General features: G+C 43.3%; 1 protein-coding gene across 3 annotated transcripts in view; it reads left to right on the plus strand.

Annotated features, from left to right (window-relative positions):
• Positions 1-18632, plus strand: part of DHX30 (DExH-box helicase 30) — a 195591-nt gene that overhangs the window by 146823 nt on the left and 30136 nt on the right. For all 3 annotated transcript variants that reach the window (XM_033931942.1, XM_033931944.1, XM_033931945.1), the window contains exons 14-16: positions 1060-1253; positions 3573-3732; positions 13059-13216. In XM_033931942.1, the coding sequence (XP_033787833.1) occupies positions 1060-1253; positions 3573-3732; positions 13059-13216 (512 nt within the window). The remainder of the gene's footprint in view (positions 1-1059; positions 1254-3572; positions 3733-13058; positions 13217-18632) is intronic.

The following is an 18632-nucleotide window of genomic DNA, read 5'->3' on the forward strand; positions in this document are numbered from 1 at the left end:
TGAATCTTCCCCTTTTAATTTTTCCGAATGCCCTCTCGTTTTTGTAGTCTTCGAAAGTTTGACAAATCTGTCCCTCCACTTTCTCTATGCCCTTCATGATCTTGTAAGTATCTATCATATCCCCTCTAAGTCTCCGCTTCTTCAAGGAAAAGAGACCCAGTTTCTCCAATCTTTTAACGTATGAAAGGTTTTCCATACCCTTTATCAAGCGTGTCACTCTCTTCTGAACCCTCTCAAGTATCGCCTTATCCTTCTTTAGGTACGACGACCAATATTGGACGCAGTACTCCAGTTGCGGGCGCACCATCGCTCGATACAACGGCAGGATAACTTCTTTTGTTCTGGTTGTACATTCTTCGTACATCCAGCATCCAGAAATTTCAACACACTATCTACCTTCTTTCGTAGGTGTGAAGGCTGGGAGGCGTACCTCTTGGTTTAAGTGAAACCTGGACACGACCTTCGATAGCAAGGAAGAAACCCTTCTGTTATGTTTGCACCCTAGGACTTGCTAGAAGCTTTGGTACTGATTGAGGGGGGTGGAGCTTATCCCAGAGTGATGGGAGGTGGAGCATGAAAACAAAACAGTGGGATCTCCACAAGCCTGGTGGTTAATGAGGGTTTTACCCATTGGTTGACTTACCATTCCTGTTTACAAGAAAGAAGATTAGCAAAATAAAAACCTAATTTTTCCTTCTTACTTCAGCACACACTTGAGTTGTTTTCCTTTTGATGCTTATGATTTGGGAATCTGAGAGGCTCTGGATTCTTCAAGCAAGGTCAGAGGGAGAAACTCTTAGATTATCTGGCTGATAATGCAACCTCTCATCAGATTACTAAGTGAATATCTGTGTTGTGTCTCATGTGGAGAAAAGGACAATATGGAATGTCTGTCCAAGGAAGTTGTAGGGACAAAAACAGCATCAGAATTAAAATAAGCATGGGATAAACATGGGAGATCATTAGCTTTTGTAGTACTTCATCAAGCAGAGTAGATGAGCCGTCCAGTTTTTTAGATGCCATCATGTTCTGATTCTGTGACACTTTGTTTACTTGCAGGCGTGCTGGATGAGAAGGAGGCCCTCACTATTCTTGGCCAACGCCTAGCTCACATTTCTACTGATCCCCGCCTGGCCAAGGCCATTGTTCTGGCATCTATCTTTCGTTGCCTCCATCCTTTGCTCATTGTTGTTGCCTGTCTTACTCGAGATCCCTTTATGGGTAGCCTACAGAACAGAGCAGCAGTCAACAAGGTGAGGGCTATCTTTATCTTTTTTTTTTTTTTTTAATTTTGATTTGTGAAGGGGTAAGTAGAAGGGCAACACTCAAGTCTCTGTTGTGCAACACTAGTGTTTCTGTTGCCTTATACATACAGTGTGTAAGTCTTTGCAACCTTTACATTTTTTACATTCTGCTGCCTGGAAGATATAGTTGGAAATGCATCAAAGTAGTTTTTTCCACTAGGGCTGCATTAAGATTAAAGGTAGGGCATAGCCAACAATTTATAGGGAGGACACAGAAAGGGACTGGTAGACCACACATTTCTTCTCCCTCCTTTCCACATTAAGTCAAAGAAATCCATTGCCAAAGCTACCTTCTGCTGCCTCAAGACCAAGGAAGTCAGCGGGGTGCCTCCAGCTGTCGATATGGGCACTCGCTGAGCATGCTCAGTTAATGTACAAACTGAGCATGCTTGGGCAGTGCAAGTGTTGGTGGCTGGAGGTATACCGCTGACTTTTCTGCACCTGAAGCACTATAAGGAGGAAGAGGGCGATTCAGGCAGCAGATTTCTTTGGCTGACAAAGTTTCAGCTATTCCACCAGCCATTGAACAGGTACAGCAGCTTTGGATGGATCATGGGAGGGGCCCAAATCTCCAGGGGTCTCCCCATTATCTTCTTTCTCTTGCCCCTAGGTTTAACTCTCTCTCTTTACTCCCAAGTCTAATTCTCTCTCCCTCTTCCACCCTTAGTCCCAGGTCCAGTTCTCTTTTTCTCTCTTTCTCCCTTCCCCTAGCCCCAGTTCTCTATCTCGCTCACTCCCGCCCTCCTTCCCAGCACCCCTACCCGCACCCAACTTACCTTTAAGACATTCTTTGGCCCTGCAACTAGTGGCAACCCTAGTGAAACTGACCTGGCCCACCCTCTTCTGACATCAGAAGGGAAAGGCCCGTTGCAGGCCCCAGGCAGCCTTTCACTATGGCTGCCAGGCTGAAGACTGGTTTTACGGTAAGCCGGGTGCAGGAGCGAATATCCACGATAGGGTACCAGGGAAAGAGATGCCAGATTGAGGGAAGAAGGAGAGGAAGGCAGGCAGAAAGCAGGCTGCATATGATTAATTATTCATCATGATTAAAAAATTTTAATCGTAATTAATGATTAATGCATTGATCTTGATTAACAGGCAGCCCTAATCTATATCCAATAAATAAGGTAAACAACATAAAAACATAAGAATTGCCACTGCTGGGTCCATCGTACCTAGCAGTCCGCTCACGCGGCGGCCTCCAGGTCAAAGACCAGTGCTCTAAATGAGTCCAGCCTCACCTTCGTACGTTCCAATTTAGCAGGAACTTGTCCAACTTTGTCTTGAATCCCTGGAGGATGTTGTCCCCTATAACAGACTCCGGAAGAGCGTTCCAGTTTTCTACCACTCTGGGTGAAGAAGAACTTCCTTAGTTTGTACAGAATCTATCCCCTTTTAACTTTAGAGAGTGCCCTCTCGTTCTCTCTACCTTGGAGAGGGTGAAAAACCTGTCTTTATCTGCTAAGTCTATTCCCTTCAGTATCTTGAATGTTTCGATCATGTCCCCTCTCAGTCTCCTCTTTTCAAGGCAGAAGAGGCCCAGTTTCTTCAATCACTCATTATACAGCAACTCCTCCAGCCCCTTAACCATTTTAGTCGCTCTTCTCTGGACCCTTTCGAGTAGTACCGTGTCCTTCTTCATTTATTTGCATAAAATTTCCCATCAGTTGTCATAACAAATCCAGATTAGCTCTTATTCCACAGTTCCCTTAACAAAGCTCATATAGTAAGTAAACTAACTGTGTATTTTTACAGTATCTGATGTGATTTGGATGAAGAAGAGCTATTTCGTTTTTTTAAGGTCATTCTAATGCTCCTTACAGAGCTTAGGCTCTCAAGCAGAAGCCTCAAATCTATAGCACAGGAACTTCCCTTGATTCAACCTTTCCCTTGACTAGAGCTGCTTTCCAGTGCCCCCAGTCCCATGAATTGGCTCTTTCCCACACTCTCTCGGATTCCTGTCCTGATGGCATTGGTCATTGAAACTTGGAAGCTATGACAGAGAGCTTACAGCTAGATGGGTATTTGAGGTAAAGGGAAACAAAACGATATGTACAATGTGTGTCATTTGCGAAAGCAAGAGTTGAATCCAGATCTCCTGCTTTTCTGGTTAGTTCTCTGACCAGTACTCTTACTTGCTCTCTGTTGTGAAGTCATTCCTCAATTTTGGAAAGGGAACAGAGTGGGAGAGGTCATTCTTCTTTGGAGGGAGGAGGGATAAGAACGTGTTGGCTTCCCCTCTTGTCTGATTATGTGTTCATGTCTCAGGCAAAGTCCTTTCTGAGTGGAAACAGCAAGAGTGATCACCTGGCCTTCATCAGGGCCATGCAAGGTTGGAATGAAGTCCTGAGGGAGCAGTGCAACAACACTCGGGACCACTACCTGACAGAGAACATGCTGCATGCTCCTAGTCTCCGCTTTATCCGAGGTGAGTTGAAGACTATGTTCTATGCCAGGTTATTTTCCTCTTAGCCCCCTTGGTACTGGCTTCAGTTATATGTAAATCTAGAATGAGGTAGATTTTACAGTACAGTAAGGCACAATTACTTCAATAAAATTAAAAATAAAACTTGTAAATGTTTTAGCTCCACTGCAGGGCTTTAGAATATCTATTTATTTATTTAAAAAACTTATCTGCTCTATCCACAGACCTAGGCATGGTAAAATAAAACACTCATAAAAATCAAAAAAGAAAACAGTCAAACAAACATCCACAGTAAGTTTGAAAGATTGAGATAATATTTTCATTTCCATTTATTAAAGTTTAAAATCTGCATAGCAGAGACCTCTAAGAACCTGGATGTACACTGCTTCACTAGCTTTTGGGATTGCAGGTAATATATAACATAACGTATATTCTATACTGCCACAATCAGACGACTTCTAGGCGGTTCACACCGAAGAGAGCTGGATAATCAGCGAATAAAATATGCAAATTATAAAAGTACAACATATTACTCAAGAATAGGCATAATAAAATTGTTAGATATAGAGGTCCTTTTACAAAGGCGCGGTAGCAGTTTAATGTGCGGAATACCGCGCGTTAAACCGCCTGCCGCGCTAGTACCTAACGCCTCCATTGACGAGGCATTAGGATTTTAGGCTGCTGCGGGGGTCAGCACAAGATGAAATGTCCGACGCACTAACCCCTGTAGCGCGCCTTGATAAAAGGAGCCCTTGGTGTACCTTCTGTTTAGGAGATAAATGTATCAAACATTGCAGTTTTAATTTATTTCCTAAAGTTGCCGTAGGTCAGCATTGCTCCATTAATGTAGTTACCTAACCAAGACTGCTGTTTACTTGCTTGATACATGTGAGTCCTATCCAAAAAGGATTTGTACACTTCTCCCTCTGGATTTGCGGGGGATAGGGGCAGAGCCGGACTGCGAATGGTGAAATACCGCGAATATCTTCTGGTCTGGCTCTTACCCACCCCCACCTCCCTCTCGCCTTTCCCCTGGCATCCCGGCCTTATCTGGTGGTCTAGCGGACTTTCGGGGCAGGAGCGATTTTCTTACGCTCCTGCCCTGTGCAGATTGTCAATAGGAAATGGCTGCTGTGAGTTCCCGTAGTCTCTCGAGACTACGACGGGAACTCCCCACAGCCATTTCCTATTGGCAATTAACACGGGGCAGGAGCGTAGGAAGATCGCTCCTGCCCTGAAAGCCCGCTAGACCATCAGTTAAGGCTGGGACGCCGGGGGGAAGGCTAAACTATGTTTTTTGCTTCTCCCTCCCCAAAAAATCGCGAATATTTGAAATCGCGATTGCCGAAACCGCAAATGGGGAGGGGGAAGTGTATTTACAGCCAGTAAAGCTTGGGTAAGCAAATAGATTACAATTTCTGGTTATCCTTGTAGGACTATATAACACGAAATGAGATAGGGAAAGTACAATCAATATTCTGGTGAGAGTACTAAACCCAGGGTCTGAAGAACGGTGGGCCTGTGGAAGTAGATAGAGTTTCGCTGTCCAGGTCGGTTTGTAGAGCTTTTTTTTTTTTTTTTAATTCCCTTGTGAGGCAGCAAGCAAGCTTTCTGTGAGTGTGGTTCCTCGACATATTCGGTGCTTTTTGAAGGAGGAAAAGTCCATAGTCTGTTATTAAGAAAGACATGGATCGGTAGCATGGAATGTTGCTACTCCTTGGATTTTGGCCAGGTACTAATGACCTGGATTGGTCATCTTGAGAACGGGCTTGATGGACCATTGATCTGACCCAGTAAGGCTATTCTTATGTTCTTAGGAGATTGGTACAGTAGGTCTTTTTTGCATTGTAGATGGATAGTTTGTACACATCTAGCAATTTTTTCCACTGGGCTTTGTCCTTTTTCTCTCTGGATTTGTACCAATTTCTTTCGACTTTTCTTAGTTCCCTCTTGATTTTCCTGAGATTGTATGTAAACCAGGAGGAGAAGTTGCGAGCATCAGGTTTTATTTTCCTAGTTTCTGCTAGGTTTTCATACAGGGTCTTGACTTGTGCATGTCAATTTGAGATGGCTTCTTCAATAGGTGTCAGTTCAGACCCAGTCATTTCAGCTATTTTAGAGATGCCGGATGATAGCTAGCCATTTTAGAAAATAACATAAGAATTACCGCTGCTGGGTCAGACCAGGGGTCCATCGTGCCCGGCAGTCCGCTCCCGCGGCGGCCCCCCAGGTCCATGACCTGAAAGTGTTCCCTACCTCAGTGTTTTTCAACCGCTGTTCCGCGGCACACTAGTGTGCCGCGAGATGTTGCCTGGTGTGCCGCAGGGCCCGGAGCTGACAGGGGGCCCGAGGCAGGGGCGCCAGTAGCTCGCCAAGGCAAAGTGAGTCGATCACCCAGGACTCACTTTGTCTTGGCGATCTAATCTATCGAGCCGATAAGTCTTCTTCTCCCCGACGTCAATTCTGCAGTCGGAGAGGAAGTTCAGGCCAGCCAATCGCTGCCTGGCTGGGCGGAACTTCCTCTCCGATTGTAGAATTGACGTCAGGAAGAGCCTGCGTCGGCGTCGGCTTTGGGGCCTGTTATCCATTGGTGGGTCCTGTTCCCCGATGGCAGCGGCAGTGGCAGTGGCTTGGGGAACGACAGGGAGAAAGAAAGAAAGGGGGCAGGCAGGGAAACAGAAGGAAAGAAGAGAAACAGAAAAAAAGAAAGAAAGGTCAGGGAGAGAGGAAGAAAAAGTTGGGGGAGGGAATGAGGTGTGGAGGAGAGAAAGCATACAGGCTGATAGAAGGGAAGAAAGATTGGATGCACAGTCAGAAGAAGAAAGTGCAACCAGAAATCACCAGACAAGGTAGGAAAAATGATTTTATTTTAAATTTAGCAAAGTGGAGGCAGTATTACCACAGTTTTCAAAGGAATTTGCCCAAATAACTTAATAGTTAACTGGGTAAATTCCCAGAGATGAAAACTTCCCTTCACTTACTATGCACAGTTCTGAATTTATATCTGCTGTCTATATTTTACAATATGGTCACCTTTTACTAAACCGCAATAGTGGTTTTTAGCGCAGGGAGCCTATGAGCGTCAAGAGCAGCGCTGGACATTCAGCGCAGCTCCCTGCGCTAAAAACTGCTATTGTGGTTTAATAAAAAGGATGGAGGGTATATTTGTCTATTTTTGTATGCTATAAAAACCAAATACAGAGAGAGACTGAGAGCTGTTGACGAAGAGCTACGTGTGTGTCTTTCTTCGATTCCAGCCAGAATATCAGCTTTGTGTTCAGCCAAACAGGCCCAGGTTTCGCACTGAATAAAGTATTTTATAATTTTTATAATTTTTATTTCGTAATAAAGTAATTATAAAATACTTTCTTTGTGTTTATTTGATTCCTATTCAAGAGAATTACTTTATATATAGTCAATATAGGCAGAGAGTTAAATTTTTTAACATTTTCTAATGGTGGTGTGCCTCGTGATTTTTTTCATGAAACAAGTGTGCCTTTGCCCAAAAAAGGTTGAAAAACACTGCCCTACCTAACCTAAAATATCCATACCCTATTCGCTCAATGTCCTGTAAGGTAAACCTATATCTGTACCCTGTTATTCCCTTTGCTTCCAGGAAATCATCCAGTCCCTTTTTGAACCCCAGAATTGTACTCTGTCCTATCACCTCTCCGGGAAGCGCGTTCCAGGTGTCCACCACCCTCTGAGTGAAGAAGAACCTCCTTGCATTCGTTATGAATCTGTCTCCTCTCAGTTTTTCTGAATGACCTCTTGTTTTAGTTGTCCCTGCTAGTCTAAAGAATCTGTCCCTCTCCACCTTCTCTATGCCTTTCATGATTTTATAAGTTTCTATCATGTCCCCTCTCAGTCTCCGCTTCTCCAGGGTAAAGATAACTTGTCTAACTTTGTCTTGAATCTCCAGAAGAGCATTCCAGTTTTCTACCACTCTCTGGGTGAAAAAGAACTTCCTTATGTTTGTACGGAATCTATCCCCTTTCAATTTTAGAGAGTGCCCTCTCGTTCTCCCTACCTTGGAGAGGGTGAACAACCTGTCCTTATCTACTAAGTCTATTCCTTCAGTACTTTGAATGTTTTGATCATGTCCTCTCTCAATCTCCTCTGCTCAAGGAAGAAGAGGCCCAGTTTTTCTAATCTTTTGCTATACGGCAACTCCTCCAGCCCCTTAACCATCTTAGTCGCTCTTCTCGGGACCCTTTCGAGTAGTATCGTGTCCTTCTTCATGTACGGCGACCAGTGCCGGACACAGTACTCCAGGTGAGGACGCACCATGACCTGGTACAGCGGCATGATAACCTTCTACGATCTGTTCGTGATCCCCTTCTTTATCATTCCTAGCATTCTGTTCACCGCCGCCACACATTGCGTGGATGGCTTCATTGACTTGTCGATCAGATCTCCCAAGTCTTTTTCCTGGGAGGTCTCTCCAAGTACCGCCCCAGACATCCTGTATTCGTGCATGAGATTTTTGTTACCGACATGCATCACTTTACTCTTATCCATGTTGAACCTCATCTGGCATGTTGATGCCCATTCCTCGAGCCTGATTAAGTCACTTTGCAGATCTCCGCAATCCCCCTGCGTCTTCACTACTCTGATTAACTTTGTATCGTCCGCAAATTTAATCACCTCACTCGTCATACCTATGTCCAGATTGTTTATAAAGATGTTGAAGAGCACGGGTTGAGTGTTTTCTTGAGTGGGGCCTTGTTCTTAGTCAGGATTTCTATAATTATGTTCATGAGATGGTTAGTATATGTGTTTATGTTAAAGTCTACTAACTTGATACCGTATTGTATAATATTTTAACACTAATTGGTTTTGTTTCTTTTAATGATTTCTCTTTTATTATTGCTGTACACCGCTTGGAAATTTGAATAAGCGGTATAAAAATTTTTTTAATAAACTTGAAACTTGGAATGTGGTAGTGGTCAGACTAATGGAGACATAGTGCTGGACGTGAGGGTTGGTGGATTGGTCTTTTTGTGTGACGATTAGGTCCAAAGTATGGCCCGCCGTGTGGGTGGTTGAAGTAATGAGCTGATGGAAACCTAGGTCTGATATTGTTATGAAGTCGGCAGGTGCCCTGGTTGTGTTGGTGTAGTTTGTAAAGTTGAAGTCTTCAAGGATGGTGATTTGTTGGTGGGAGATGTCTATTCTGAAATCTTTTGCACAATGTGCAGCAGCTGCCAAAAAAACCCAAACAAGATGCTAGGAATTATTAAGAAAGGGATGATAAATAAGATCAACAATAATATAATGCCTCTGTGTCGATCCATGACCTCAGTTCTGGTTGCTGTATCTCAAAAAAGATATAATGGAATTGGAAAAGGTTCAAAAAAGAGAGACCAAGATGATAATGGAACTCCTCTCATAAGGAAAGGCTAAAGAGGTTAGGGCTCTTCAGCTTGGAAATGGGATATGATTGAGGTCTACAAAATCTTGAGTAGTATAGAATGGGTAAAAATGAATCATTTTTAATGTACCAAAAATTACAGAGACTAAGGGACACTCAATGAAGTTAAATGGAAATACATTCAAAATAAATAGGAAAAGTATTTTTTCACTCAACAAATAGTTGAGCTCTGGAACTTGTTTTGCTAGAGGATGTGGTAACAGTGGAGGAAAAGCCCATAGTCTGCTATTGAGACTTACCCTGCGGTCAGTAGTATGGAGTTTTGCTACTATTTGGGTTTCTGCCAGATACTTGTGACTTGGATTGGCCACTGTTTGAAGCAGGATACTGGGCTAGATGGACCATTGGTCTGACCTATTATGGCTATTCTTATGTTCTTATGGCTGCATATGTTGCTGATCATGTATTCTAGTGTGACAGACACTCCATTGTGAATGTGTGAATAGACAATTCCTTCTCATGAGAGATCTTTTACTGAGCTTCATTAGCATTCTTTTGCTCTGCTTCCTATTCTTCTGGGCTGTCCTCTAATTCTTCAGTTGTCTCTCTACAAGTGAGATGGTAGGAAGCGGTTTTTCTATATCGCCTAATAGACCGGTACTGTTCGTTACTGGCTGGTAATGTCTCACTGTGACCAGCAGATGGAGACTGAGACCAAAACTTGGTTGTAGTATACTAGCTGAGGCTCCCCTCTCCTAAACCAGTTTTTCTCAGTCTCCAACAGGATGAGGTAGGAAAAAAAATCAGGCTCCCCTGTTAGGGGATGTTGGAATTGTTTTAGGACTCCTGGTTCCCCTTTTAGTGCTGGACGGAGCTTGGATGGGTCTTGTTTGGGGACCCGTCCAACCTTGGGGATGTCAAACCTGGCGAGTCTTGTGCTGGGTCCCTTCCCCCCCTTCCTCCACCTCCCCAAGTTTTTGTAGAGGTGCCTCAGCTGGCAGCCTGGCCACCGATACCGGTCAGGCCTCCGGCTTTGAGAGCCAGTGGAGTCTGTTCTGAAAAAAAAAAATCCTGAGGCTGTGCCAGTCTTAAAGGGCTCTTTCCCTTTAAATTTACTGTATTTTACTGTCTTTTTCTACTAACTGGCACTTTTATTCTAGCTAGGTCACGTCTGGAGCAATGAGCACTTTTGCAAGGAAAAAAGTGCTCATTGTAATACAGCCACAAGGCACTTGTTGCTGGCCTGTTTGAGCGAGGCAGCCCACTGCGAAGAGGAATCCCCAGCCGCCAATGGTCAGGCAGAAATGATTCCCTTACCGCCAAGGTGGCTGGGGACTCCCTTAATAGCTGATGCCGGCTTGCATGCTTTAGCAGCTGGGGCGATTTAGACCTCTTAGCTGCAGCAGGTCTATGGAGCTCCTTTTATTTTGGCGGTTCAGCTCTGTTTTTGGTGGGAAGCACCTCCATTTTTGGGTAGCCTCAGGTGACCTCGTCCCTGCATTTGTGACACAGGGACAGGTTTTTTGCTGGGTCCCCCAGGGGTTTTTGCCTCTATTTTCATATTGGGGTTTTTCTTGATGCGCCCAGAGGTCCTGCTTCGGAGGGGGGGGGGAGGGTTGCCCTCAATATCCTCCACGAGTCAGCCCCACTCAGTGACAGATTTGTTCCCCTCCTCTCGTGTCCCGTGGGGGGGGTGGGGGTTGCACTGTTCAGGAAAGTCTCACTTATGGCATTTTATTTCCTGCTCCCCAATAGAAGAGGTAAGGGTGGAGTATCTTTGTGTGAAAATTAGAAGAGATCAGTGAAGGGATGCTGCCCCGAAACTATTTCTCATTTAAAGTATCAATATGAATCGGGGATCCTCAAAATTATGTTCCTTTATATCATGATCCCACTAAGATCTTCCAATCGGAGATCAGTAAATTGGTTCAGATAGCTTTAGAAGATGGGATGATCACCAAGGCAGAAAGCAGTTTTCTTCAAACTTCTCATCCCAGAATACCGGTTTTTTATACAGTGCCAAAAATTCACAAATCTCTCAGATCTCCTCCAGGCAGACCTATCGTTTCTCTTAAGAATACAGTTCTGGAGCCGTTATCTCAGTTTTTAGATCACTTTCTTCAACCTTATGTGGGCAAAGCCAGATCCTTTATTAGGGACTCTACGGATTTTCACTGCAAACTTTGGATCTTCCAAATAAGGATGTGTATCTTGTCACCTTGGATGTGGTGGCTTTATATACTAGCATCCCCCAAGAGCAAGCCTTAAACATCGTTGAAAAAACCCTTACTCAACGAGATTCCACATGCAGAGTTTCCACTTCTTTTTTGAAGAGTTTGGCTCACCTAGTTCTTACTAAGGAGTGGCTATGGGCACTACAGCAGCCCCCAGCATTGCCAACTTGTTCATGTCTCAATTTGAAGAAGACTTTGTGTATACTAACATTCAATTTCAACATGTGCGTGGATGGATGCGTTTTATAGATGATATTTTTTTCATTTGGACTAATTCTGATGAGCATCTTCAAACTTTTGTCAATTGGTTAAATTCCCTTACTAGTTACCTACGTTTTACAGTAACTAGTCATAAACATTTTATTACATTTTTTGATAACAATGTTATCTTACAAAATGGGAAATTATTTACCAAAGTGCACCACAAATCTACTGAGAAAAATAATCTTCTATCCTTTTCAAGTTGCCATCCCAGACGACTGAAGGTGGCCATTCCCATTAGTCAATTTCAACATGCCAGACGTATATGCACTTTGGATGAAGAATTTAAGAAAGAAGCTAAAATCTTACAGAACAGATTTTTAGATAGAGGTTACCCTAGAAGTGTTGTCCATAAAGCCTGCCTAAGAGCATGGCATGCTAATCGGAATTTAATGCTGGTGGGCAGTAATAAGGAAGCTTCCACCAACCAAAAATATGTGTGTTATCCCATTCTACCCAATCTTCGGCCGTAGCTCCCAGTATCAGATCTCACTGGCACATATTGCAACTCCATCAGACATTTCGGGAAGGTCCTTGTATTGCCTTCACTCAGGGAAAGAATCTTTCGGAGCATTTGGTTTCTTCAGATTTTCAAATGAAACCTCAGTACCAATCCAGCGCTGGTTATCATTCTCCTTGTGGGAAATATTCAGTATGTAATATGTCCCTTTCAGGCAACCAGTGGGATCATCCCAGTTCTAAGCAAGTATACTATCTCAGACCACTTGTGAGTCTAAATTTGTGGTTTACGTAATCTCTTGTCCCTGCGGATTAATATACGTGGGATGTACCACTCGCAGTATTAAAACTAGACTAATCGAACATTAGTTATTTTAGCATGAATTTTTTTGACAATATTTTCACTTGCACTTTAAGAATTCCAAGGACTTTAAGCTCTTTTACAATGTGACGTTTTGGGAGCTTATTTATTCATTTCCATCATATTTTTCATTATTTTGTAATTTTCTTATTAATTTCTTTATTGCTCCTTTTCCCCTGGTGAGAATGTTTGAAAATTATTTGACTACACAAAACAGAACTAAATGATGTATGAGGCAGTTCTTATTTAAACTGATGTCTGGTGCTGGTCACCTATGAGTTTCTGCCTGAACCCACAATCTCTTGTGTTTAATTTGAAGGGTTCATACTGATGTCCATCACTTAAAGCATTTGCTCATTTCAAACATTCCCCCCAGGAGAATAAGAGTGTTAGCCAATTCCATTTTTGGATCATTTAAAGTATAACATCATGTCTCCTTTGTGGCTTCTCTGCAAAGCCCTTGGAGATAGTGAGGTCTGACTTAGTTACTATGATTCATGGGACTCCCTGTTTCAAAACACATGGATGACTCTGTATTGTATTTCTACATGTTCCATCTTTCCTCACTCCTGGACTTCATATAGCTGATTTGCATAGACAGAGCTATATCAGACTCTTGGTCCTTGTTCTCTGCAAACAGGTCTCATTGCACAGTTTTCATCAAACATATATGAAGCTTTCCTGGTGTCTGATCCCTCAGAATGCATGGATGCCAGCTCTCAGTGCAACCAGTATAGTGAAGAAGAGGAGTTGGTGAAAGGAGTACTGCTTGCAGGCCTGTTCCCCAATCTCATCCAGGTAAGAACAGGAACAGTGGTGTCAATTTAGAGCGGTTTGCATGAGCTTCTATAGGGATGTTACAATACAGAGTTATTAGTATTGGCATAATTATGGCATAATCAATAATCCTACTTATGTTACTGGCATATCGATCATCCTACTTATATGCATATGTTCATACCAAATCAATTGTCCTACCTATATTCACATCTAATATTAGGTTTAGTATTGCAGTTAAGTACACAATATTTACACACCTCCTTTTAAGATAAGTCTCCATAGCCACACCACACACTCTGCCCGAGGCCCTGCCCAAGGCTCACATCACATGTCTCAGGGCAGAGTTAGAAGTTCTGAGTTGCCAGGTAAGCAGATATAATGTATGTTTGCTGATTAGTTTGTTGGTGTGAATGCTTATGCTGTCTGGCCCATTTGTGAGGGACTATTCCATCTAAGAACATTTGATCCCTATGCACTCTAGACTAGAAGGCTTATGCTACCAGATGTAGGCAAACACCTTTCTCAGAAGTTTAATTAAGTGGTGGCTGGGGATTTTAATGCTGTTATGGATCCATTGATGGATAAAAAAAACCTAGTAAAGTCATGAAATCATTAGGATTAGATAATTTCGTACAGTCTGTGATTTGAAGGATATATGGCGAATACTTAATTTTGATGGGCAGGAATTTTCTTTTTGCTCCCATGTTCATAAATCTTTTTCAAGAATAGAGTACATTTTTGTTTCAAACCAATTAGTACAACAGATAACGCAAGCCTCCAAAGATCCAATTATCTTATCTGATCATGGAGGGGTGTGGGTTGAACTCAAAATTGTTGATCAGGATAATGGTAGACCTACATGGAAATTTGATAATACACTGCTTGCAGGTCCAAAATTTTGTGAAGATTTTCATTTAAAAATTAATGATTATTTCCAGCTTAATACCACAGAAGAAATCTCTATGGAAACCTTATGGGATGCTTTTAAGGCAACCATGAGAGGTCAAATTATTTCATATTCGACATATCTTAAGAAACAGGAATGGACCTTCATGAATCATACAGTGGAGTGGTTTGGTATAGGGTCAGGTTTTATACAAATGATTCAATCCTTGTATAGCTCCCCGATGGCTAGATTGTATATTAATAATAATTTTTCAGAATATTTCAGTCTGCAGAGGAGGGTTAGACAGGGATGTCCTTTATTTCCTTTGCTTTTTGATATTGTATTAGAACCCTTGTTATTAGCTATTCAGCAAGCAAGGAGGATACAGGGTATTCCTTATTCGGAACGGGAATATAAGGTTTCTGATTATGCAGATGATATACTGCTTCATTTGAGAAACCCTGAAACGACCATTCCATGCTTACTTAAATTAATTGAGAAATTTGGAAGAGTTTCAGGATATAAGATAAACTGGAGTAAATCAGAAGTTCTTCCACTTAATGTACACTGTACAAAAGGTTTGTTTGATTCATTTCCCTTTCTATGGAAGGAAGATGGAATAAAATATTTAGGAATTTGAATAAAAAATACACTGGAAGAAACAATGAAAATGAATGAAAAACATTTATTAAAGAAGGTAACAGAAATGTGTGAGCAATGGAATCCTTTACATTTATCTTGGTGGGGGAGAATACAAACTGTTAAAATGATGATCTTGCCTTTGGTTTGTTATCAAATGGGTATGATACCAGTTTTTTTTCAGGGGTCCTTTTACAAAAAGTTAAATAGTATTCTTTCAAAATTTATTTGGCTGGGTAAAATTGCTAGAATTGCTTTAGTGTCTTTACAAAAGCCAATTGCGGAGGGAGGAGTAAATTTCCCCAATTTTTATAGGTATCATCAAGTCCTTATGTGCCAAGGTATGTATTGGGTCCTCCCAGAGCCCATTGACAATATTCCAGATTGGTTATGGTTAGAATGGTGACTCATTTTTCCTCTGAGATTAAACGATGTTCTTAGTATCAAAATGCCTAGGATATACAAAGAGAACAGAATATTAGTTGATACATGGAAAACTTTTAAGATTTGTGAATAATTTTACACCTATTTCTATACATAAATCAACAAATCAAACTTTATCCCAGGACAAGCAGGCAGCATTTCCCTAGCAACAGCAGCAGATGAATCCAGAGACCAATGGGATAGCTCACATCTACCAGCAGGCGGAGATAGAGAAACTGATTAACAGGTGGTCCTATTGGCTGGCACTCCTCCTGTCTCATCAGTAATCTCTATCTCCCAGCAGGAAAAGGTCGCTATTCAACTAGCTCCTGAACTCTGGCTGTGGCTGGAACTTTATTTTCTCCTGTTGAGATTTTCTCTTCAGTGAGTCAGGGGTGTCCGGCTGAACGGTGCCGGCTTTAGAGGTTACACTTGGGCCCCCCCTTGTCCCTGCCTCACCCTCCCTCCATTGCTAGAGGGTCTGACTGGGTCTCAAATTTTTTCTTCTTTCCCTTCTCTGTAAAAAAAAAAAAAAAGAGACCACAGTTGTTACATTCTGCCATGCTTTTGCTGCAAACTGGCTTCAACCGGCCCTAACAACAAGCTGTGAGTATGTCTGGCTTTTACAGTTGTTTGAACTTCAGGTTCTGTTTGGGAGTCTTAGTACTGTGGGTTCGGTCATCATACATTTAAGGTATGGATATTTTATTGAGGCTAAGTTTTATGACTAGAAATCTGTGGAGGGAGCCGGGATTTCCCGCCCTTTGCATGCACGCGCTTTGTTTCCTTTTTGGTTACAGCGCAGCAGTAGCGATGCGATTTCATGCTCGTACTTGTTCTCATTGTTGGGTTTCAGTGCAGCAGTAGTCCTGTTTATTCTGAGGCTCTCTTTCATCAGTGTTTGTCACGGCCATGTGCAGCTGATTGTGCAGGTGCCGGTTTATAGCAGCGCGCATGACATGGGATATGTTTTTTCCGGCGCTGTGGGCCGTTCTTCTGGTTATTCCCCGAGTCTGATTTCTTTCTATGCAAGCCGCGGCAGGGTAAATTTTGCGGGGCTCGAATCCGACTATGTTTCTAAGAGCGTTGATGCAGCGGCCACGTGTCAGCGAGAATCAGGCGTGCGCATGGGTCTCCGGCGATGGCGGGAGAGCTGCAGCGTTCCGGTAGTTTGTTTCCAGCTGACTTTGGTCAGGGTATGCCGGGGCTTCTCTCCTTTCCGGTTCAGACAAGTTGTATGTGTTTCACCAGCTTTGGGACAAGCTTGGGCAGCTTTATATGTCTATGTCTGTGTTCCTGCTGTACTCCCTTGAAGGAAGCTGCTTGTTTAATCGGACTCTGGGGTTAGCACTCAAGGGGTTTACCAGAGAGACTCTGACCTGTGCTAGGTCACCCAGTCTCGGTTTGTCTCCAGACTGGGGCGACATAAGGCAACTCACGGCACAGTGAGATCAGCAGTAAGATAGTGCCCTGTATTTCACACAGGTATCTCATTGTCTCTCTTGGGGTCCCTGCAGATTGAGCCTTTGTCTATTGGTAACTGTCCTTGTTTGGGCCTCTGTGCTGAGCTGCATGTGTCTAGTAGTGGCACAGGATATTTATGCCTAAAGGTAGTACAAGCAGTTTCCAAGTTCGGGCTGTCTCTATGGGCATAATGTCACTGCGCATATTCCTGCGGCCAAGACTCTCTTTCTCTATTTCTGAGGGGGCCTGGACTTCAGATTTCCATGCTTATCACGCTGGTTTCTCCTGTCACCATTTTCTCATGGCACATGCTAGACGGGCCCCCCAACCAGACAGAAAGGGCTGTACAGCTCCTTTTAACCAGGAGCCAGTTACCTATTCTATCAAACCCATGGAGGATCACGCACTATGTGGCTGTTAGCCTCATCCCTGAAGCTCTCATTAATGATGTGAGCTTTGTCTGATACCTGTAAGGATGCTGTTGTTTTCCACGGGGCGGTAAATGCAGCATCTTGATTGAGTCTAGTACGTATTCACTTTAAAGGACATACGTATTTCGCTCATGTTGCATGGGGTTAGTACTGTTTTCATGGTTCCAGTATATTCCTCATTACATTGTGAACCTTGATTTTTCCTAGGAGAATCTTCTTGCAGATCCTACAGTCTTATTCTGCCATTCCCTGACCTTCTGCACTTCATTCTGAGGGGATCTTGACTTCTTCCAATGACTCTTCAGGCTTTCTCATGAAGGAGAAGACACTATAATGTCAGGTCAGGGGGCTGTGAAGATTTTTCAGGATGTTTGCATCTTTGCATTCTCCTCAGGTTTTCCAGTTCGTTCTTGGAGTCTCTATGTTTTGTGTTTCCCTTTTCAGTGTTACTGGTCCTCAGGACGGTTCTTGTAGTTCTTCGGGAACTAAGGGACGTTGTTCCACTTACTGCATGGTGCCCGAGATAGGGGGCATTGGGCAGGCTGGATCCCATTCTGCTGAATTAGTTTCTCGGGGTTACACATTTCTGCAGACAACCTGGGAGTATATTTACATTTTCTCTATGGACTCCGAATCGGCACTTGGTTTGCCTGCCTCTCTTGGAGCGCGGCGCTTTCGGTTTTGGCACATGCCATTTTGCCTACCCAAGGCTTCACGAACGTTTTAGGTGATGTGGGCGGTGGTACCGTTTTGGCGCTACCAGGCGATTCATCTAATTTCTTCTTGACTGCCTGCTTGATTCGGACGACTTCCAGTCGGGCCATTTGACTGACACGAAAAGGGTGATATCTTTTCCTCAGTTCTTTACACGTGCATCTTTGAATTTGCACAGCACTCTTTTCTCCTGTACTATTTATAGGTATATCGGGGTGATGTTTTTATTCATATAGGAGAGACATGTGTTTCTTTCCGGAGACTTGGGCGTGGGGTCTCGGTCTCAGATTGGTATTCTTCTTCGCTTACCATGACCAAGAGTATGGGATTCTGTACAGTTTCTGGGATCCATATTGCTGACTCCACTGGGGACTTCGGCTTGCTTTCCCCTTCTTACGCTACAGCAGTCGCTTTTGTTCCGGTGGTTCCCGGTATCTCAGGGCACCAATTATTTGGTATGCTCCTCCTGCATCACTCTGTATGATTTGGTGGCTCCGCGCGATTTCTCTTTTCAAGGCATGCCTCGGTCTTTGCTGGACTATCTCATGACCACCGACCATCCCGGGCTGTCGGGTTGGGGGGCTCCGTGGCTTCCATCCTCAGCTCCTGGAGTCTGGTCTTCAGAGGCGACTCAGTACTTGTTCATTCTTCTGCTCTTGAGCAGGGTCAGGCTACCTTTCTGGAGCTTCAGATCATTCTTCCGGATTGCCGCTGAGGGTCCTTTTGGTCAGTATTAGGATGGGGGTATTTCTCTACTGCTTGGGCAGTAAGTGTTGTACTCATTGGCAGGTGAAGTTGTTCTGCTTCAATGGGTGGACTCTCATCTTCGTCTTCTGTTGGCAGATCCTTTTATGGATCAGGATAAGAGTTTGGATAG

Source organism: Geotrypetes seraphini, chromosome 2 (assembly GCF_902459505.1).
Source record: "Geotrypetes seraphini chromosome 2, aGeoSer1.1, whole genome shotgun sequence".
Taxonomy (NCBI): domain Eukaryota; kingdom Metazoa; phylum Chordata; class Amphibia; order Gymnophiona; family Dermophiidae; genus Geotrypetes; species Geotrypetes seraphini.